At 45.4% G+C, this 24,037-nt stretch overlaps 1 protein-coding gene across 3 annotated transcripts in view; it reads left to right on the top strand.

The window, feature by feature from the left end:
* ROCK1 (Rho associated coiled-coil containing protein kinase 1) overlaps nt 1-24,037 on the top strand; it is a 277,707-nt gene that overhangs the window by 209,825 nt on the left and 43,845 nt on the right. For all 3 annotated transcript variants that reach the window (XM_054984452.1, XM_054984451.1, XM_054984450.1), the window contains 4 exons: nt 17,803-17,891; nt 18,496-18,684; nt 19,963-20,128; nt 22,696-22,766. In XM_054984452.1, coding sequence (XP_054840427.1) covers nt 17,803-17,891; nt 18,496-18,684; nt 19,963-20,128; nt 22,696-22,766 — 515 coding nt within the window. The remainder of the gene's footprint in view (nt 1-17,802; nt 17,892-18,495; nt 18,685-19,962; nt 20,129-22,695; nt 22,767-24,037) is intronic.

The raw sequence follows: 24,037 nt of genomic DNA, 5'->3' as shown, positions 1-24,037 counted from the left end.
TTAAAAGACGCATACTTTCACGTGGGCATACGGAAGGAGCACAGGAAGTACCTGAGCTTTGTTTACCGGCAAAGGGTTTTCCGGTATAAGGTGCTCCCCTTTGGCCTGTCCACTGCCCCACGAGTGTTCACTAAATGTGTGGCCCCTGTGGTTTCCTTCCTACGGGAAGAAGGCTGTACCATCTTTTCGTACCTCGATGACTGGCTCATCGTGGCTGAATCAGAGTCTAGGCTGGTGCAGGACATTGGCTTGGTACTTAGCACTTGCCAACGCCTGGGGCTCCTGGTGAACTTGGAGAAATCCAAACTGGTGCCCAACTGCAAGGTGTCCTACATTGGTGCACTGTTAGACTCTGTGGAGGGTAAGGCCCTGCTCCCCTTGGAGAGGGCTCGGTCCCTAAGGGGTCTAGTGTCCATGTTTAAAAGGAACCGGTTCCAGTCTGTGCGCACTATCCAGTGCTTACTAGGGCATATGGCAGCGGCCACCTCTGTGGTGCCTTTCGCTAGGCTGCGTATGCGCCCTCTACAGAACTGGTTTGTGCGGAGGTATGATGCTCTACTGCACCCTCCGTCCCTCAAATTCTCTATCCCGAGGGTCATCCTCTCCTCCTTGGACTGGTGGCTGTCTGATGACAACTTGTTTAGAGGGACCCCTTTCGGGTATCAACACCATGACATCACGGTTACCACTGATGCCTCTCTGTTGGGATGGGGGGCTTACTGTGGTGATGTGTCGGTGCAAGATGTCTGGTCTGACAGGGAAAAGACCCTCCATATCAATGTGCTTGAACTAAGGGCCATTCGTTTCGCACTTGTGTCTCTTACAGCACTGCTGAGAAATCGTCAGGTCTTGGTACAGACGGACAACACGACTGCCATGTACTACGTGAATCAGCAGGGGGGCACAGTGTCCATGGCCCTGTGCCGGGAAGCCACACTCACTTGGCAGTGGGCTATCGAGAACGGCGTGTCGCTTCGTGCTATACACGTGGCTGGGTCGGACAATGCCCGGGCAGATGCCCTCAGCAGGGTCCCTTTACTGGAACACGAGTGGGAACTGAACGTAGAGTGCGTTGGGCCGATCTTCCAGATGTGGGGTCATCCAGTGATAGATGTGTTCGCCACTGCGGCGACCACCAAGGCCCACACGTTCTGTTCCAGGGCAGGGAGCGACCCCCTCTCTATTGGGGATGCCTTCCAGTTTACGTGGACGCAGGGCTTGCACTACATGTTTCCTCCATTCCCCTTTATTCCCAGGGTCTTGTGCAAGATAGAGGAGGACGGGACGGACTGCATTCTAGTGGCCCCCTTCTGGCCACGGCAGGTTTGGTTCCCGAAGCTCCTGCGGATGTCCCAACGGACGTATGTGAGTCTGCCCCCTCGGCAAGACCTTCTCCTAAACGGGAGCCTGGTCCACCACGATCCAAGGAAGCTGCATCTAACGGCTTGGCGGATCGTTCCTCCCCGATAGGCTTTACTGACGAGGTACAGAGGGTCCTCCTGAATGCTCGTCGGCCATCCACTAGGCGCGCTTATGCGGCCAAGTGGCGCAGGTTTGAGCTCTGGGCACTTGCCAGAGGAGTGGTGCCTGACAACAGTCCCTTGGGGGTGGTGTTCGAGTATTTGTGCCACTTGCGTGGCCTGGGCTTGAAGGCTTCCTCCCTCAAGGTCCACCTGGCAGCGATATCAGCTGCTCACACCCGAGTTGAGGGTGCTACGGTGTTTTCTCACCCACAATCCCGCCAGTTCCTTAAGGGCATGTACAATCTTTACCCACCTGTGTCAGCGCCAGTGCCTCAGTGGTCGCTGTCCTTGGTGCTCTCACGTCTCATGTTGCCTCCATTTGAACCGATGGCTACATGCCCCTTGGATATGCTATCCTACAAGGTGGCATTCTTGGTGGCCGTCACATCGGCCAGAAGGGTCAGTGAGCTGTCTGCACTGCGGTCTGACCCTCCCTTTCTTGTGTTTCATCCCAACAAGGTGGTCCTGCGTCCCTGCCTTGGGTTCCTGCCCAAGGTGGTGTCCGCCTTCCACCTCTCGCAGGATATCTCACTGCCTGCTTTCTTTCCTCAACCTTCCTCTAAGGGGGAAAAGGCCCTTCATTCCCTAGACTTGAAGAGGGCCCTAGCCTATTACCTGGATAGGACGAAGGGATTCCGCTCCAGTCCTCACCTGTTTGTATGTTTTGGGGCCAAGGACAAGGGTAGCAGGGCTTCCTCACAGACCCTGTCTAGGTGGATTGTGTCGGCCATTAGCAAGGCCTATTCCCTAGCAGGGGTGGCTTGCCCGCTTCATGTCAGAGCCCACTCCACGCGGTCCCAAGCATCCTCTTCGGCACTCCTCAGGGGGGTGCCCCTGGTTAACATTTGTAAAGCAGCCACATGGTCCTCTGCAGACACCTTTGTCAGGCATTACGCCGTTGATGTCAATGCGGAGCAGGATGCATCTGTGGCCAAGGCTGTCTTACACTCCCTCTTTTCCTGAGGGAGTTTTGGTTTGACTTCCTTGACGTACCTGTTGGGTACCCTTGAGTGGAAGTGTGTATATATGTACCTTGGGGGTGTGTATATATGTAAATATTGAGTATTTATGTGTCCTTACACAGTATTTTTACATAGATGTATATATGCATGTCTATTTATTGTTGATCTGGTTTGCTTAATAAAATTGTGTTGGACTTCACCCCCGCCTTCCTTATTGTGTGAAGCTTGGTACACTCCCATGTGTGGAGGCACAGAAGAACGAAGATGAAAACAGGGTTAACATACCTGTAACTTATGTTCATCGAGTTCTTCTGTGCTGACACACAACCCTCCCTCCTACCCCGCTGTGAACTCCAATGCACAATACTGTGATGGCTGTAACGGATATTGGTGTTTTTAAGGTGTTACGGCTGAAGTGTGTTGGTCAAGCGGCGGCAAGGGAGAACTGAGGGAAGGGGCCGTTGGTCGCTGGAGGATCACGTGACCGTTTGGGCGGGAAAACGGTCGCTGAGGCGCGCGACAAACGGCCCCTTCGGAGCCATGGAAGCTCTAGAAAATTCTCCGGCGGCTGGCCTGCGCCTGCGCAGTCCCCATGTGTGTCAGCACAGAAGAACTCGATGAACATAAGTTACAGGTATGTTAACCCTGTTTTATTGTGATAGCTCCCTGGTGGCCAAGGAGACCACGGTTCTCAACGCTGCACAAGATGGCGATGAACACTTCACTACCCCTGCAAACAACACCAGACCTCCTACACCAAGGTCTGATTCTTCATCCGCACCCAGAACGACTATGCCTGACCACCTGGAAGTTGAAAGGGATGCACTAGACAAGCTAGGATATCTTCCTAGAGTAGTGAACACTATGTTGGCCTCCAGAAGGGGATCAGCCACCAAAATATGTAACACTACCTGGAAGACCTTCGGTAGATGGGCCAGAAGGAAGAAGGTAGACCACATACATCCTGAATTGAGTGATATACTGTCATTTTTGCAAGACGGGCTACGTTGAAACCTGCTACGTTGAAGAAGCATTTTTGAAACCTGCTACGTTGAAGAAGCAGATTGTGGCTTTGGGCTCAGTCCTGTCACTCATAGGTGACATTACAATCTCTAGACACCCGCATGTAATACGCTTACTGAGAGGTGCAACGCTGCTGAGTCCACCTACAATCGATTTCCTACATGGAGACTCAATGTAGTGCTTTCGGCCCTAACCAAGAAACTATTCGAACTGGTGAAGGAAATATCGCTGAAATGGCTCAAAATGAAGACAGTTTCCTAGTGGCCATCCCATCGGCAAGGAGAATTTTGGAACTCAGAGCTCTATCAAAAAACCTTCTCTCTGCGTCTACCATAGAGACAAGGTGGTTCTGTGCACGGATCCTACGTTCTTGCCCAAAGTAGGATCTAGATTTCACAGAACTCAGGAAATCTCCCTCCTGTCATTCTGCCCAGAGCCTAGGCATCCTAAGGACAGGGAATGGCACTGTCTGGACATGAGAAGAGCTCTGAAAACATATCTCATCAGGACAGAGAGCATACAAAAGACTACATCTTTATATGCGATGGCCCACCGAACATGGGTCAGAAGATGTCATCCGTGGCCATAGGAAGATCCATTAGGTCTTGCATTGCAGAAGCATACAGGGCATCTAACAAAGAGGTACCCAAGGGGATAGCAGCTCATTCCTTGAGAAGTGCGGCAACCAATGCAGCATTTCAGAACCAGGTGTCCGTTAAGGAAGTGTGCAAGGCTGCTACTCGGTCTTCAGTATCCACATTCATGCGACATTACAAGTTAAATTTCTACGACTCAGCGGATGCCGCCTTTGGAAGAAGGGTGTTGCAGCACGTATTACAAGATGAAGACCATAACCCACCCAGTGAAACATAATTGCTTTGAAAGCACCCAAGATGTCCTCTGCCTCAGAGGGAGAACAGACCTTTGGACACTTACCATGAAGGGTCCTTCTCCTCTGAGGAACGGAGGATATCTTGCCTTCCCAGGTACTTGGTCTTCCTTTCCTTATGATTACTAGTTTTATATTTCTGGTTTATTATTCTTCCTCTCATACAGAATTGTTTCTTTAAAAAAATTAGACCTATATACGAGACTGCTTCGTGGAGTCACCTTGAACTGAAAAAGAGGGTGACATACACACCAATAGGAAGAGGAAGAAATAATCAACTTCCTGCCTCCCTGATTGGATGGTGGGAATCACCCCAAGATGTCTTCTGCCTCAAGATGTCCTCCATTCCTCAGAGGAGAAGGACCCTTCACGGTAAGTATCCGAAGGTCTGTTTTGATTGGGGTTGCACTCACTGTAAAAGAGCAGGTTTGTAGCCTGGGGGTGCGGACACCAGCTCAGACTATTCAGCCAGCTCAGGCCCTTTCCTGTGCAGGAAAGATCTTGCCTCTGCGGTGCTTGTACTAGCAGTGGCAACATCTTGATTGAATTACTGCAATGTGTGTGGGGCTGTCCTTGAAACTGTCTGGAAGCTATAGTTTGCACGGAATGGTGTGGCTAAAATGCTGACTGGAGTAGGTTGTAAGGACTATATCAATCCTGTTCCACCTAAATGGGCTCCATATTTGCTTCCTGATACAATTAAAGGTACTGGTATTGACCTTTAAAACCCTATATGGCTTGGCGCCAACATACCTGAAGGACCACCTACTACCATGCCTAACCAGCCATACTGGCTATCATCAGAGGCCTTATTTTGGTACATCCACAGCCTGAGGCTAGATGGGTGGCAACCCTTCTGCGACGGACTCAGCTTCAAATGCTGGGATTGCCGGGCAGAAAAGAGGGACAAATGATTGACATCCCCCCCCCCCCCCCCGGTGGCTAGTCTGAAATGACAGTTGGTGATGGAATGTTGAGGGCTTGACAGTTGGAGTAAACTGACAAGTGAAGGGAGTTGGAGTCTGGCTTCTGACCAGAAAGGGTCCTCTGTGTGAGGAAGGAAGGGGAGATGTGCCCTTTAAAGAAAAATCATTACGTTTATGAAGCACTTTCAGTCCTTGGATTAAAGTGGGAAAGACAGCACTAACTTCTACACACAAGAGATCTGGTAATTGTAGTGTGCCAAGGAGCTGGGTAGAAAGGAGTCTCCTCTTCGGCACAGGAGCAGGGTTATAGCTGGGGCATAACTATAACATCTGCCCAGTATCTTGAAAGGGTTTGATTCAATGGAGTACCCTAAGGTCTGAAGAAAAGGGGTAGTCGTGATGTGTGTGTGTGTTAAAAGAGGAGCACCTAACTTGTAAAGGAGTGCCAACCTCAGAAAGAACATACTGTAACAACTTTAAGTCTGATGACACCAACATCACTCGTACAAGCCAGTAACTTAAGAGCCATATGAAGTGTTTTGTGCCTCACACCAGTGAAGTATTCTGTTCCAAACCCTCTAAATTACTTCAGTGTTAAACACCTGCCTACATGCCTTCTTATTCTACCCACTTGTAAATAAACCTTTTGCTTCATTTTGAATCTGCACAAGCCTCATGTGCCAGTTTCTGTTTAAGGGAAGCGGAACCCCCTGATTAAGGATGGGCATGGACTGGGAAAACCCTACAGACCACCGGTCTGTGGTCCGTCAATTTTCATGGACTGTGGACTGCTCACGGACCGCCACCAGTTTGCAGACCAGTTCTTTGGTCCGTGGTCCGTCACTTGTGGTGGCCCTGGCCCCACCCCTGAAGCACTCACAGATGACAAATTCACAGCAAGTCTTTGGCAAGTTCTCCTCCACCTACCTCCAAGTTTGGGCAAGATTGCACCTCACACGTCTGACTTACAGACCCCCAAGGCGGCCGCCCCCAGGAAACTTCCAGTACACAGAATAGGCACCCCTATTTCAGCACATGGAATAGGAAACGCCAATTGACTCGCATTGGCTTGAGTCACATCACCAAACAGTTGTAACGAAAACTTGGGATGGAGTTGGAGAATCTTCCTCTGAGAACCAATTGACAGCCTCCGAAGTGCAATGACGCTTCCTGGGAGCAGAAAACCTGCTCTGGGGCTGGAACGAGGAGGGAGAGAAGGACTCTTGGAGGGGACACTCAAGGAGATATTTGGGGGGAGACAGCAGGAGGAATACTCTTTGAAAAGACGTGAGGACACAGACTATACAAGAGAGGAGGTTAACTTTGGGGGGAGGGAGTGCATTTCTTTGGGGAGCTGGGAGGACAGGGGCGATCTTGGGGGGAATAGAAATCTCCCCATTGGGCTGCCCTGGGAGAGGCTTGAAGCGCCGACTGTGAGGAAAAACAATCCTCACAAGGAGGCAGACCTGGCCATGGGGAGACTAAAGAAAGGAGGACTCTTGGGGGCAGACATCTGGAGGAGACACATGTGGAAAGAAGGAAGAAAGTGAGGAATTGGGGGGAGACAGACCAAAATTGGCAGGAGGAAGATGTGGACAGCCCGGCATTAGACCTCAATTGATGGAACAAGCCGGACCTCTGCAAGGAGGAATGGAGGCTGCATTGGTGTGTGTGTGGGGGGGCAGAGGTCCTTTTCATGAGCAAGAGGCCCCTAGCAGACTTTCCAGAGGGGTGGCAACTGTGGGGTGGCCCCCAACATCTCCTTTGTGATGGGGCGGCCACACCAAGTTGCTGAGATGGGTTTCTTTGGTGGCTACCCCCTCCTATCAGGCCTGACAGGCTTCAGGGGCCCGTCGCCCTTCTCTCCCCTGGGAGCAATTGGCCCCTGGAGCGTGGGTGAATGGGGTGGTCCCCAACACCCCTCCTTGCATAGTGGCACCACGTTATTGAAGTGGGCTTCCTCGGTAGCCACCCCCTCCTAATGAGCCCAATAGACTTCAAGGGCCCATCACCCTTCCCTCCCCCGGCGGCGATGGGTCCCTGGAGCATGGGTGGGTGGCGTAGCCTCCAACCCCCCCCCCTTGGATGGGGGGACACCACGTTGAGGTGGGTTTCCTTGGTGGGTGCCCCTTCCTAATGGGTATGAGAGGGTGTCTTCACCAGCCCTGCAGGAAAGGAGACCTATGATCCTCAGAGGATCCTTTCCCTGTACCTGAGGCAAGGAGCTGGGCTCCCCTATTTGGAATAACCCTTCCCCATGCCATGGAGAAGGAGGCTCGAGTTCCACAATTTAGAATGACTGTTCTCCATGATGGGGAAGTGAGGAGACTGCAGCTCCTGCATTCAGAGGGTGCAGTTAGACTGGAAATCCACCTTTGTGAACATGGCGCCTGCAGTGGAAGGGGCTCCTGCACCAGGGGGCTAGGTGACCCACAGCACCTCCCTTGTGATCGGGCCACGGCCTCCTCTGCGGGGGCGGGGGAGAGAATTCTACTCCCATATTCTGAGGCACCCCTCTCTGTGCTTGGGGAAAGGGAGGAGACTGCTGCTTCAGCAGTCAAAGGGCGCAGTCACAGAAGAATCCCCCCTCGGCGAACGTGGTGTCCACGAGGGAAGAGTGTGTCTGCCTTCCCAGCGGGGACGGCAGCGATGTCCTCCCCATGCCTGGGGGAAGGGAGGAGACTGCCACTTCAGCAGTCAAAGGGCACAGTCATAAAGGAAACCCACCTTGCCAAATGTGGAATCCGCAAGGGAAAGGAATGTCTGCCTTCCATACCCCTGGGGAAAGGCTATTCTAAGTCCCCCTTAGAAGGGGGATGCCTTCCGCACTCCTGGGAGAAGAAGGGAGACTTGTGTAGAAGAAACCCTCCCCGTATCTGGGGAAAGGGAGGAGACTGCCACTCCTACGTTCAGAGGGCGCGGTCACAGAGGAAACCCACCTCGATGAATGTGGTGTGCCAGATGGGAAGATGCCTATTGCTCCCCCCCACCTTCATGCCGGCGGCAGTCACCATCAAAAGACACCTCACTGATGTGGTAGCCGCGAGTAAAGAGGAAGCCGGTGGTGTCATGATGAAATGTCATCATGAGTGGACAACAGTGGAAAAGAAGTGGCCAAAGAGGGAGTCCCACGAGATGCTGTGAAAGAGAAAGCAGTTCTTAGGTGCGCTTGCACTGTGCAAGGACAGGGGATGGAAGGGGTAAGAAGGTGCTAAAACCACAGAGACTCACCTCACCAACACTGTGGAGTTGGAAGGGGCCTTCCCCATGCCTGAGAGAAGGAAGGAGACTTTGGCTCCCCTATTCTGAAAGAAGCCTTGAAGGATGGGAGCCTTGAAGGAGAGTTGGACTCCCCCAGTTCTTGGACGGTCACCAAGGAAATATACCTTGGCACTGTGGCAGCAGATGCCTTCCCCACCATCGAGGAAGGAGGTTCAAAGACCCGGCCCCCAATACATCTCTATCTTCGGATTGGGGGGCGGCCACCGTGTTTGTGAGGTGGGTTCTGATGGTGACCTTTTTCCTGGACACGCACCGTTCGGTGAAAGGGTGAATGTGGAGCTAATGCCGAGCGCCAGTGTGCTTGATGTCGCAATTTCAGGGATGCATCTGTTGCTCCCCAGAACCCACCTCTGTGACACGGTTGGAAACCAGGTAGGGATCCTTCTACCACGTCAACAGGGTGTCTTTTGTCAGGGGACTCAAAGACAGTGCTGATATTGTTCTTGCTCTGCATGTATGGCTCAAGCAGACTGTTGGGGAGTGGGAACCCTTCTCTACAACATGGTGGACTCGAGTGCCTGCAACGGACTGTGACGGTCCCCTTCCCCACCTTGTGAGAAGGCGATTCCTCCTTGGGGCCATGGGATCCAGTTGGAAGGCAGACGGCTGGGTGTGGGCCATGTTGATGAAGTCTGCCATCCATTGCTAGAACGTTCCAAAGAACCCACCTCAACAAGAAGGTCGCTTTGATGTAAAAGGAGAAAACTAATGCTATATTTTGCTGAATTCCATTGTCTTTATGACTGTGTCCTGATCCTAGACATATTTACTCAGAAGTAAGTTGCACTGCGCTAGACAGGATGCGTTTCCAAGAAAATGTGCTCCGAAATTCAATTGGCATCTTATTACCATCTGTGGTTCAAGGCTTCATTGCTGAATTGACTTCACTGCCAGGATACAGAACTCAGGGCACGGTATGTTTTGTCCACACAGTAATACGGGAGCAGTGTGAGCCATGACTCTGACCAAAAGCTCCTGGAAAACTGGTGCCTGGAGCCAAGTGGGAATCCTGAGAGTGGGGGTTAAGAGCCGTTGCCCTCCGCAAGAAAACCTCCCCTGGTGGGAGAAGTGCACAAAGCATGAATTAACTCGCAGCCAAAAAAATTCAAAAATGGAGAAACAAGTCAGGAACCCAAGGAGCCTTTGGTGGTCCCAGAGCCTAATGTCTCTGGGAAAGTGGTTAACACTTCCCAGGGAACATCATAGAGACAAGAAGCCGTCCTTCATGCCATGAAGCGGAGAACTCCATTGGATCTCACCTCGCCAACGTGGCGATGGATGATGCCACGATGGCAAGGTGTCTTTGTGCATGGAATGGATTTTGTCCAGCATCCAGAATATGTCTCCCCGATGATCTCTGTCAGCCCCAGGACTACTGCGTCAGCCCCGAGAGAATGGGACATGGATTAAAGGAGCCCCCCGCCTCCCGCCCCCACGGGTGTCACAGGCAGATGCCACCTTCGTGCTGACAGAAAAGAACAGATGGATACTTTCCCCACCAATATCTGTACCCAACAGTCCCTTTGGCAGAGCTAACCTCTGGCACCTATCCAAGCGTCACTTTCTGGTCAGTCGCTCCAGAAAGAAAGCCTCCCCAGCACAGAAACCCACCTCAGCAATGTGACGGAAAAGGGAGAGGACAGATGCATTCCCCGCTGATAGTTTCCCGACCATTTTTGGACCAAAATGAGAAGCTGCCCCGCCTTCCTTGCACCGAAACCCACTTCAGCGACTCGATGGAAAAGGCAACCATAATTCCTCACTCAGGGGAGTCTTCTTATCTTTCCAAGCACACAATTGAAACCTAAGGAAGCCCCACCCACTGAGAAGAGGTGTTAACTAGAGCCCAACATAGAACATTGTTATTTTACATGACAGCAGCGGCCAGACTTTTGTATGCGCAAAAATGGAAAACACAAGAAGTGCCAACTATTGAGGATTGGACTTACAAATTGCTGTATATGGCCGAAATGGACAAAATGACAAGAAAATTGAGAAATCTGGACCCAGGACAGTTCAACACAGAGTGGGAGAAGCTGAAGCAATATGTGCTGAAAAAATGGGAGGTGGGAAGAGAACTGTGGCAGTTTGAGAACTACTGAAATATGATAAAATGTAGAGGGGGGTGACTTTACCGGAGGGTAGAGAGTGAAATGAAAATGTCTAAGCAGCTATTTTGTCAGAGTGTTATATATAGAAAAATATATAGAAAATGGATAGAAAATAATTAACTATAAGGACCGACTAATTAACATTGTTTCTGGTATAAACGTGTAACATGTTAAACTGAATGAGCCTACCTGAAGAAATATATGGATCAAATTGATTGATAACCTTTGAGGATAGTTATATAAAGTGATATATGGAATATAAGTTAAATTGGTTGACTTATATAAATGCACGGGTTATATGGTTTAGATGGTATATGGTTTATAGAAATATTTGAAACCAGGAAACTATGAAATTATGTTAAAAAGCGATAAATTGTTTGTCCAATATGGAAGAAGGGACTCCAAGATGAGGTATAGAGTAATAAAAAATAGTTAAAGAATTATTGCTTAGATTAAAGGGAAAGTATATGTTTGTTAGATAGATGAATTTAAAATGAGTAAGAGAAAAGGGACAAAGGGTTGGAAAACTGTTGGAAGTCAAAAGAAAAGGGGGGAAAGGGAGGGGGTTAGAAATTGGGAAATGGGAATTGATTGTAATGTGAAATTATATTATTCTAATTCCAATAAAAATTTTATTAAAAAAAAAAAAAGAGAAGAGGTGTTAACTAGCAAGAGCCACCTCACCAATGGGGTGCCTGCAATGGAACGGAACAGAATGGCTGCCTTCCACATGGAGATTTCCCCAACGGTGTCTGGGGAACTGCATGCCCAACAGGACATCACCAAGAAGTATGCCCATCTTCATGAGGGAAGCCTTCCAAACAGCAATAATTTCTGCATGCTCCTAAACTCATGTGGCAGCTGTGAGAGAAGACGAGGTCGGTGGTCTCCAGAAAAGTGTTCAAGACACGGACCATCTTGGGGAAGGGTAGCCAGCCAGCCCATGGTGCTAATGCTGATCCATGGAGTCTGGTGGAGCAGTTTTCCGGGTTCCAGACCCGTGGGAACTGCCGCTAAACAGGCAGGGCCATCATGACCCTTGGCAAATGGTTTCAGCCACAGAAACTCACCTCACCAACAATTGGATGCGCGGTGGGCTTGATTGCAACCCTACCCCAAAGGCCTCCCTCAGGACCTGGTGAGGAAGGGACAGAAGACCATCGCCTTCTAGGGACAAGCAGCACTCGCAGGCGTAATTGAGCTCCCCGACGGGTGAAGGAGAGTTCTTTTCCCCTTGCGGGTTGGGGCTTTCGCTCCTGTTGCGGATTCATTTCTTCTGGCAAGAGATACCTCACCAAACAGGGCAGTCATTTGGGGATCCCCACTAATGGAGAAACAAACACAGCCTGGGTAGCAGTAGCAGCTGCAGCAGCAGCACCCAAAAGAAGGAATGCTTTCACTCACAGGGTGGATGCCAAAGATTATTTTCCCTGGCAGACTCATGGACAAGTCAGTCCAGCCAATTGATTGGTTATCAACACTCCCTTGTGATGGGGGGGGTGGCCACATCAAGTCACAGGGGATGGGTCGTAGCCTCCCCCTCCTCAAAGGCCTAGCAGGCTTCAGGGGCCTTGAGGAGACTTGAGTTCCTAAACACTGAAGGACCCCTGCCCACGCCTAGGGGAAGGGGAGACCTGCCTCAGCAACGTGGTGATAGGTGCAGCCACTGCGTTCGTGAGGTGGGTTTTGCCCGTGGAAGGAACCCACTTCAGTGAACATGGTATGCCTATTGCCCCCCCACACACACACCGACAGGCCAGCAGTAGTCACCGACAAAAGACACCTCGCTGATGTGGTAGCCGTGAGTAAAGAGGAGGTCGATGGTGTCATGATGAAACATCGTCATGAGCAAAAAGGAGTCAAAAAGAAGCGGCAAAAGAGGGAGGGCTGCGAGATGCTGTTAAAGAGAAACAGTTCTTAGGTGTGCTGCACTGGGCGAGGACGGGACAGAAGGGGAAGTCTGTGAAGGTGCTCAACGACAGGGACTCACCTCACCAACAGCCCAAGAGCATCCCTCACATGATCAGGTGCGGTGGGGACAGCAGACCATCCCCTTCTAGGGACAAGTGGCAGCAGTATGTGGAACACAGCTCCCTGATGGAGAACGATGGGAGGCATGGAAGCTAGAAGCCCACAGATGTCAAAACTGAACCGTGGCTGTATCTGCTTCAACAGCCTGAGAAATTCACCTCTCCGATGAAGCGGAAGGGAACAGATGGATGGATGCCTGCCCTACCTTTTTGGGGAGGATACTGTGAGTCTCGCTTGCAGTGGGCCATGGAAGCGGCAAAAGAGACAGAATCCACACAGAAGCTTGTCCCCAACATGTTGTGCCACCAAACTCATGGAGTGGCCACAAGGGGATCCTTTCTCACTCCTGGGGGAGCAGAGTAAAATGTGCCTTTGGGGGAAGGCTAGTCAAAGTACCCTGGCGGGGATGGAAGGGATGCCTTCCCCATGCCTGGGGGAAGGATAGTTGGTGGTCGCCAATGACACCCACCTTGCCAAACATCGTTCAGCAAAGGAATGGAACATCTGCCTTCACAACACCTGTGGGAAGCAGGCATGTACTCCCCAATTAGGAAGGACCCTTCCCCACGCCTGGGGGAAGGACAATTTGGTGGCAGCAACCGAGGAAATGCACCTCAGCAATGTGGCAGAGGATGCCTTCCCCATGCCTGGGGAAAGGAGGTTAAAAGGCCCTTGGTGGAGGGGCTTTCATTGACAAAAGGTTCTATAGGAAAAGCCCTCAGCTGAGGACACTGTTAAGGGATTTTTTTAAAGGACCTCTCACCTAATGATTTGAATACTATTGAAGCTGAACACACACACTCAAGAGGCAAATTTCCCTCAGTGGCAGATAATTTCTCCCTTGCTTCTGGGATTGAACTACAGGTCAGCTCAGTCTTGAAGTGAGGTGAGAAAGTTCCTTTTAACTATAAACATTTTCTTTTATTTTCACTTTCCAACTGAGATTTTAACCGTGACTGTGTTATTTCCCAGAAGAATTTCGAACTCGTGACATCACAAATTACACTTGAAAGGAGGGAGGAGGAGACAGAATGAGAGTAGGCCTTCAGCTGAGGAAAGCCAACAGGCTTGACCTGACTTCAGCCCTAAAAGTTGGCATAGGACAGAGCTCTTGGAGAGTAGAGTGTTTATAAACCGATACTGTTATGTAACTATTAAAATTGTAACGGTATGATTTTGTAATGACTGTATAATTTTCTGCTGTACAGTAACACGAATGAACTTTGTAAATGGAAAGGTTTGAAAAAAGTGAAATATATTTTCCTTTAAAAAAAATTGCTTTGCTGGCCCACCACCCCGGAAGAAGTGAGAATGGAAAGAAAAAAATGCTTAAAGAGGAGAGCAATCCCTTAACCAAGGAAGCTTGCCTTGCACCCAGAGACTGGAATGGAGCCCAGCCCAATGTAGCCCACCACCCCAGAAGCAAATGAGAATGGAAAGAAAAAATTATTAAACAGAAAAAGAGCGAGCCGTCAGCTGAGGAAGCTTGCCTTGCACCCAGAGACTGGAATGCAGCACAGCCTCAAGCTAGCCCACCACCCCAGAAGCAAAGAAGAATGGAGAAACAAGAATGAGCCATCAGGCAAGAAACCCCAACAAGCTTGCTTTCACCCAGAGCCTTGTTGCAACACAAACCCCTATCCTCCCTCCCTCTGGCGCAGTACAAAAAAACTCCTGGCTGCAAGCAGTTCCTCGCTCGGTAACTGTGGGCTGGAAAGTGAAAGCTCAGCTCCATAGCTCTGTCTTATATACTAGACTCTCACATAGAGAATAATGGGGGCCCTTGGGTTGGCAGCCAGAACTGCCTATCAAGGTTTTCGGGGCTATGAATGATGTGTTTCGAAGGCGGCTGAAGGTCTGCGGGCGGCTCTTGCATAGCCTAGAGAATACATTGCTCAGTGCCAGGATGTCTGGTCTGACAGACTGACAGACCTGCCAACGTTTGTTGCGTCCATGAAAAATGGTACATCCCACAAACCACTGGCTCGCAAATGCTGAACTGCCCCGGTCCATGCAAAGTTTTGGTCTGTTATCCGGTCCGTGCCCACCTCTACTCCTGATCTTTTCCCTACTTAGACTTGGCTGGGTAACCATATCATGTATATGTTCCTGAAGGGTGAGACAAGAAAGAAAGTTGAGACTAAACATCAGCCACGCTACTAACGGCTTCCCAGCCCAGTATTCAGCTTCATAGGCTTAGAGAGAAGTTTTTACCTAAGGGTAGGAGAAGGACAGCCCAAGCCTGAGTTAGATGAGGGTTTGCGATACCTTCTCAGTGGTGGCACCAACACTTTAAATCTCTCCTTGTGATAATTTGTCTGTCTCCATGTATTGTTACTTTCCATCAGTGAATGAAGACTTTTTTGTTTTGTTTGGTATAACTCACTAATGCTTATTAGCCTTCCTCTCTGTTTTTGTGTTTTTATGTTTGGCTTTGTTTCAGTCATTTTATGTGTATGTATTTATTGTTACGATCCAAGATCAGAAATGTCAAAATCATCAACAGACATATATATTAAATACATGTCATAAATATATAAATTATACTGAATATAAAATATAGTTCTTAACTAAAATTTGCTAAAACAAAGCCATGTTCTTCTGCCTAATTAAGCATGCCAGGGTACAAAATCTAGCTACTTTAAAAGAGATTTCATCACAATGATCACCAAGGAGTGAAATATAAAACGGATTTGCTCTACCAAGATAATTGTGCATAAGTGGAGTAATATATACATTCCCTGTGTTCTGGTAAAACTAGCAGTATAGGAGGACATGCTCAATTTTATATGTACTTATATTATAAATGTTTTTAATATTTGAAATATTTTAATGTTCACTGTCTTGGCGGCTCTGGGTGGAAAGGCAGCATAGAAATGTTTTAAATCAACATGTGAAAAATGATTCAATCACCTAGAAAGAAAAATAGCATTTCATCATTCAGTTCATGGGTCATCAACCCATGGTTTGACCTATCTCTAGTTTAGAATCCAAAGCAACCTATCAGGAATACTGTGGCTTAGATAATTATTTTTCTAGGCTCTTTTTACCTTGCTTTTCTCCCAAATGATGGTGGGGCGTGGGGGACCCAGAGCTGCTTATCAATATACCGAAATAAAATGAACAATTTAAACAACAAATGACCAGTTTGAGTAAATGAAACAGAGAATAGAATATAGTGAATCACATCCCTTGTGGCCAGCTTGATATTTCTGGTTCATAGGCACCAATTCCTGCTCTAGAGCTAAAGTACTGCTCTCTCTCATTTAGCTCCCAGGGTCACTCAGTCGATCATCCTCCCTTGCTCACGTGGTTGGTTGGTAGCTCACCTGTGTATTCTTTGGATGGTCGCAACGGCTACCAGCTGGTGTGGTTGTAGCCTACAAGCTGCAAGCCAAAACCCGTTTTGTTCTTCTTGGCTTTCTGTTCATGCTTTTGGGCCAGTTCAGAGTTAAGTGTTAAAATGGATTTAAGTCCAGTGAAACCTTAGAGACCAAAAAGATTTTCAGAGTTATAATAACAAAAACAACAACATTCGATTTATATACCGCCTTTCAGGACAACTTAATGCCCACTCAGAGCGGTTTACAAAGTATGTTTTTATTACCCCACAACAATCACCCTGTGAGGTGGGTGGGGCTGAGAGAGCTTCAGAGAACTGTGACTCTCGCCCAAGGTCACCCAGCTGGCTTCAAGTGGAGGAGTGGGGAATCAAACCCGGCTCTCCAGATCAGAGTCCCGTGCTCTTAACCACTACACCAAGCTTTTGAGCATCAAAGCTCCATTCTTCAGATACCAGGGAGCTTTGAAAGCTTATAGTCCGAAAATCTTGCTGGTCTCTAAGGTGTCACTGAACTCAGATCCTGCTGTTATTACAAATGAACCCAGTTACCTACCTGAAACTGTTAAAATAGTTCTGCAGAAAAAGGGGCAGCACAAATGCTCAGCTAGAAGTCTCACATAGCTGGTAATGGTCTAATTCCCATGCACCTCTAATTCATCCTAACACCTCTGCCTTTATGATTTCATTTTCCATCTGCTTAGAATTTCTTTTTATGGGGCCTAAGGGAATGATGACTGTGTGGCTTATCTATGTAGATGTCATGCAAAACTATGCCATAGTTGCAAATGTTGATTTGCAAACCAACTGAAAACAATAAGTTTCTGATCTCATTTTGATGGCTGATTGACAGCTATAGTTTGGGCACCGAAAAATGTCTTGATTTAATATGTATTTATTTTATTTATTTTCAATTTATAGTCCGCCCTCCCCACATTTCCAGCAGGCTCAGGGTGGATAGTGACATAGCTGCATAGTTAACTATCATCATATTCTAATAGTAAAGTGGCTGGTCACATTGAGATGATGCAGGGAGGCCAGACGCAGGGCTCCCTGCCTACTTGGCGATTCCTCTGTATTCAGAAAAATAATACTTTGTAAATTAACCAAAGGAATAAGGAAAATCCATACTAAAAGAACTCAATCTGATGATGAGTATTGAAATTGCTACTGAACGGACAGATTGTTGAGAGCATCTGAGAGTCACTTAAAAGTGACAAAAGCCTGGGGGAGAAGAAATCAGCTAGAGAGAGCTGAAGGGGGTGATTTTGAAGCTGGGGTAGGATTTCCAAATCTCCCCTCCCATATCTCCTTTTGGAACCTCTGCAGGTTCCCTCTAATGCAAAATTCATGGTTATGTGCGTATCACAAAGATGGAGAAAGGGCCTATCTGGGGACAAGGTGCAGTTTTCTTTCTACTCAGGGAACTTCTTAGATATGCTGAAAAATTATAATTTACAATATTTTAAAATATAAAAGATCCCCATCCTTACCCCAAAACAGAAGGAGGTGGGAAAATTGGTGTAGTCAAGATTACAGTGTAATGGAAAGCAGAGATGGGCAATTTCTAAATAGTTTTCAACTTTCCCTCATTCCTTATTGGTCCCTTAGTTTAGCCATGTTCACATTTTTCAGATAAATATTTCAGAATAGAGGAAAGGAGAAATTACATGAGGTACAACTGAACTGATGTCAAAATGCCTAATTTTTAACAGACTATAAACTAAAGAAAGAGGAGGAAGTCAACAGCATTAAAATGCAGTATGAAAAGAACCTGAACAATGAAAGGACCCTTAAAACACAGGTATTTATTTTCATTTTCTTACTAAAGTTTACAATTTAGTGCATCATTCCTTCTTTATATGTAGCTCAATTTCTATTCACAGTCCTATTTATACTGGAACTATTTCAGTAGCAACAGCTCCTATTGTGGTCCATATATTTATTTCTTTACTTGTTCATATTTTATAGAATTGTGACTGGCAGTGCACTATGGTAGTTACAGTGCTGGGCTAGGTCTGAAAAGATCTGAATTCAAATCCCCACTTAGCCATTAAATTATCTGGGCCAGTCGCTGTTGCTCAGCTGAGCTTTCCTCTTAGGGAGGCTAGGTTAAAGTTAGGGGAGGGAAAGGAGAACTCGTGCATCACATGGAGGGAGAACAGAATAAAACAGTCTAAAGTATTTTTAATAGTTAAAGTAATTTCCACTGGAGGTACCATGTAAAACATGGGGGGGAAGTAAAATACCCTCCTACCAGCAGAACAAAAAGACTGTGTGTATATTCAGCAAGGTAATGTATTATCTCCTTACTTGAGCTGAGTTGTGAAAAATGAAATTCTTCTATATATTTTTATTTGTATTTTAACATCTACAAATCTGCTTATCTTTCTTTGCTAATATAACAGGCTGTCAACAAGCTAGCTGAGATTATGAATCGGAAAGATTTTAAATTGGATAGAAAGAAAGTAAACATGCAGGATTTCAAGAAAAAAGAGAAAGAAAACCGAAAGTTACAATTGGAACTTAACCAAGAAAAGGAGAAATTTAATCAGATGGTTATAAAATACCAGAAGGAGCTTAATGAAATGCAAGCGGTAAGACTTTGTAGTTAAACTATGTGACATTTTCATTTGTGTAATCCTGCAATAATGACTAACATGCAATGGTCCACATTATACAGTTCTTAGATACCAACGTGATTTTTGTTTTAAAAAATTATATTATACATTTTTCTTTTTGGTATCCTTGCCTAAGCAAATATATATCGACAGAGGGATATTTCTGAAGTTGAGCACTGTAGACAGGAAGTTAGACAACCTTGCTGAAGGTGAGAGCAGCTTGCTTCCAGTCTGTTCCCACCTACAGATGGAAGCAGTTCAAGCAGTACCTTTCTCCTCTGCCTGGTTCGTAACCATCTCCTTTATTTAGTTCATTTATAGTTCGTTTTTAAATCATAGTTCTTGGCACTTCCTTAGATTTTATCTAGGGAAGAGACTGGGATCTATTTGTTAGGGTGCAGATCCTGCACTTGAGATGCAACCTCAGTGTGGTGAAAATGGTTTGAATATGCTAACTTAAAAGGAGATGGTTGTTCGACCCATTGAGATATAGGAGCATCAATAAACTTAAATCGCCAGACAGCTTTGTCCTCTCAGAGAAGAGTGTGTGCTGCTCAGCACTACGGCAGCCTATTCTTCTGGGATTGTTCCTCCTCCATACAGCAGTAGCCAGGAAAATAGTATGAAGTAACATAGAACGCTTTACACATTTTTCTCTCTAATAGCCTTTTTGTTTCCTGTGGCCATGGTTTGCAGTGCAATGCAGTGGCCTTGTAATATCCAGACTTTCGCTGGGCAGTCTTGAAGTACTCTGGCCAAGAGAATTTGTAGGCATAGTCCTAGAACAAGTTCAAGACATTTCAGCCGTGAAAGCTCTCCATCCTGCCATTCTGAAATGGATCGACGGGAAGAACCTTTCAGACGCTATCATAATTCCTTTTTGCATATTGCCCACAGGCTGTTTCCTACATTCCAGTTGCAGCAGCAGTAATCTGTGTTACTCTCCTTTTTTTGCACTTTCTCACTTTGGGTTTTCATGGGGCTGTATGCCACATCACTCTGTAATGGAAGGATTAACCAAGTATTCCAGAATCTCCCTTTCAGGCTTCGTGTGATTAAAAATAATTATACTTACATAATTATACTGATTAAATTATTATACTGATTGTTAATATTTTTACATTACTTGGAATACCTAATCAGTAATCAGTGTTTTGTTTCATGATTTCAATTTTAGTGCTACATGTATTATTACCAAATTATTTAATATAAGAGACTGTCATTGTCATCAGTGTATTCTCATATTTTCTACAGCAACTTGTAGAAGAATCTACATATAGGAATGAACTTCAGATGCAGTTGGATAGTAAAGAGAGTGACATAGAACAACTGCGTAGCAAAATTTCAGACCTACAACAAGGCATGGACTCTACTAGTGTAGCCAGCCTGCAGCCAGATGAAACTGATGGGAATGTTCTGGGTAAGAGGCGTAAAAGTTTTATCGTCCCTGACCATGTTCTGTGTGCTTCATTTTATAGTTACACAAGGTGTTGCCTTTTAAAAAATAACAAATTATTTAACTTTAAACTTATTCATTGATTGTTATTGTTTTTTATTTCTCCTATAGCAGTTATGGTTAGAAGATAATACAATGGAAGACTCTGATCCCTAAGACAGGATGTAGAATTCCATAATGGCTCTTTTTACAAAGTTAAAAAGTTTGAAGTCCCACTTAGATAATTCTATACAGTTACTGTTATGCTTATGGGAAAGCTTTAGCTCTGCCATTATCCTCACTGTTCTGTTAATTTTGATTACTGTAGATTATATTTGCATTTTGTAGCTCATTTGTTGGAAACAAGGGTGACTTTAAACTTGTAAATTATGTAATTTTCAATTGCAGGCATTTCACTTTAACACAATATCTTGTCATATGACTAACAATGTAATAACATAATATGTATAAACTCTAGCATCTGCTATATAAGGCTTCTGACAAAGGTGGAACTTTTTTCTTAGTTCTCTGTTTACAGATTACTTTAAAAGAATTGGAAATTCAAGCTGAATCATTCTTCAGTTCTTGAGAACTAAAAGAGATGCTATGCATCTGGTGTCACATTCTTTATATTGCTGGAGAATTTTTAAACTCTGGGCTGGCAATTTTTAATCGATCAAGTAATTATACTTAAATGAATTTATTTTATTTTAAATGATCTTTTATTTTGAGGCTTTTTTAGTTGTAATGTTGATGTGTTACTATAGTAGGGTGTGAAAAAGAATTAGTTACAAATGGCATTCCCTTCTAATAGATGGTAATTTTTGTTTATTCTAAATTATCTGCAGTTTATCCTTTTAATATTTAAAAAAACATCAATATCGATGTTCTGGTAATAGGTCCATGATTGTACTTCTTATGTTCAACAGTGACGAGATGACAAAATAATGAACAATCTAATAATCCCTCAATTTATTGGACATCCTTAGTTCAGATGTATTAATATGGGAAGGTTAAAACCTTTTCATGAACTTGGAATGTAGAGAGTGAGGAAGAACTGGCTTGAATCCTACTGAAGATCTCCACTGATGGAAAGATTTCCATTGGTAGACTGTGACATCTCTGCCTCCCTCTCCTGTTGCAGCCCGAAATAATGCTCCTGGAGGTAGTAAGCCCCCAGGACATGGAGGTGTACCACAAGAAAGGGGAAATAGCAAAAAAATCTCCTCCAACCACCTTCCATAAGCAGAAATTATCAATGTTATCAAATCCAGTATGTTGATTATAACTTCATAATGAATTATATAATAGAAAATACATGTAGTTTGATTTTTTTTTTAAAAAACTATTGCTTGCTTTATTCATTGTGTCTTCCCTCTGACAAGGTTTGTCTCTGCAGTTTCTGGGGGATGCCTACTTTCAGGAACAGAATACTGGGAGATTGCAGTGTTTTCCCTATACTTTAAATAGAGATTATGCCTGTTACAGAACCCACTAATAAACCGCCATGCAAATGCTAGTCCATGTGTTAACAACTTTAAAGTTTTGATTAAGTGATACAGCATGGGTGATGTGTCTTTTCCCTTCCTATAGTATGCTGCATTGCAGATTTAACACAGCATCTCTTAAGCCTACCTGCTTTGTATTAGTTAATGAGGGCATAGTACAGAGAACGGAATATGTTTAAGATGTATAAAAATTGTTCTAGAGATACTGGTTTTATGTACTTAAGTTATGATTAGTTTTGAGACCAGAGTGTATACCACAATGTTATTTTTTTAAAAAAATTAAAATCTTTTAATTCTGAACCACTGATCAGAACTTGGGAAGTATTGGGCAAGGGTTTTTTTTAATTAGTTCATATTCAGCAGGCTGATCAATTGGCTTTTAAATGTAATAACATTTGTTGTCATAAGCATCATTTCTTTTCATCTGCTTTCTATTAACTTTAATAATTATATAGGAATCTTGCCACAGATTTTTAAAAATCTGTCATTTGAAAACCAAATAAACTGCTTCTCTCTTACTTTTTATATCTAGCTGATTCTTCCTGCATTCCTTATTTATTTATCTTCTATTCTTATCTTCTGTGAGTAATGGGACACTTTGGTACTTTTGTTTGCTTTTCTGCTTTCTTCTTTTCATGTAAACTGTGACTTTCAGTTGCTGACTTCATGCTGTTTATTTCATCTGCTTTCTTCCCCAGTATTAAATTATATTAATAATATTTTCAGTAGCACTGTTTATCCTGAAGCACAGTTTTAGACCCAAGTCATGTTTGTATGTTTCAAAACATTTCCCCTGAAACTGTATTGAATGTTAGCAGTAAAAAAAGGTCTTTGACGCACATCATGCAATAGTTTGTATTGCTATAGTAAATGGATTTGTGATTAAGCATGAATAAATGCTTCAATCTTGGTTTTGTTTAGCTGTGTCTTGTGTTTCTGCTTTACCAATCTGTTTGGTAACTGCTGTTGGCTGCATGAATGTTATCTTTTATTTATCAAAAATATTTTTCTAGGATTAAAGTGTTACTTATTTTTTTAAAACAGAGTCAAGAATGGAGGGTTGGCTTTCTATACCAAACAAAGGAAATATAAAACGTCATGGATGGAAGAAACAGGTATTTGTTTTCATTGAAGCATAAGCCAGTACTATAACAGGTTCTATATTAGTTTTCATGTTTCTGCTAGCACAAGACATTGAACAGGAAGAATACAGTGATGGTTTCAGTTTCACTTCTCTGGTGCAGTTCTTTAGCACGAGATGTGACTAATTTAGCTTTTTAGGATAGCTTACGAAATAGTTTCACATTGCTATAAAATGTGGAAGCAAATTTTTATATAATTGAATCTCTTACAGTCATTTAATCCAGTGCTGTTACCAGGTATGCAATATTGTCAGCAGTGACCCTCAAGACACAAGTTTTAAAAACAGAATTGAACAGCACTTCTGACAAGACAACTCTGTAAAGCATGTTTATGATATGCATGTATGAGATACAGATCACAGGAATATATTCAGTGAAACACCTTGTGCCTGACGGCCATCAGCCAACTCCTTATGTTAGGTCTGATTCCTTCTTGCTGTGTACCACTTTATAAGGACCAGAGGAAAGACCTAGGATCTGGGATTTTATTTTCAGAGTGCGATGGGTAGTATAAAATAACTGTTAATTGTTTTTCTGTGCAGTCCCACATGGGACAGTGCATGCGCAGGCCTGCCAAAAAGTGCGGGTTTTACAGCTTTAAAGTCACTAGGGGGTGCTCGTCTCTCCGGACCGCATGCACAAACGTTTTCCCGCTGAAACCGAATGACTCTAGGAGACGACACCCCTTCACCTTTAGTTTCTATTTCACCATTGGTTGAAGGGGTTGACTCTAACGATCCGCGGTCTGCTTGGATAGAGTAGGCCTACATTCTTTGAATTTTTTTGTGAGTAAATCAGTCGAAATGACTGACAAAGCTCTCTTTCAACGCTGTGCACTATGCTGTACGAAGATGACCTGAACAGATGGACATACTTCTTGTCAGACTTGCCTTGGTGAGGGACACAATGTGGCAGCCTTCAAACAATGCTAGAACTTCACGCTGAAGTCACAGGTGAAAAGAGCCATGAGGCTCAAAGCCTTATTATGAGAGTGGGCTTTGGTGGCATTTGCCAGTCCTGGCGTTAAAGCAGCAAAATCTTCTGCTATCACCGAGCTGTCAGACCACCTGACACCGACTCCAGATCCAACCGTCCAAAGTCAACAGGAATCAGATCCAATAGGTCCTTCGACATTGAGGGCATCAAGCTCCTTGGATCCGACCGCTCTGGTTCAGATCCAACCCCAACACCTGACTCCAGAAACCCAGAGTCTGATAGAGATGTCTCAACCCCGAATCCACCTG

The sequence above is a fragment of the Eublepharis macularius genome, chromosome 7, assembly GCF_028583425.1.
Source record: "Eublepharis macularius isolate TG4126 chromosome 7, MPM_Emac_v1.0, whole genome shotgun sequence".
Lineage (NCBI taxonomy): Eukaryota > Metazoa > Chordata > Lepidosauria > Squamata > Eublepharidae > Eublepharis > Eublepharis macularius.
Note: the sequence above shows the minus strand (reverse complement) of the source record. Positions and strands in the feature narration are given on the sequence as shown.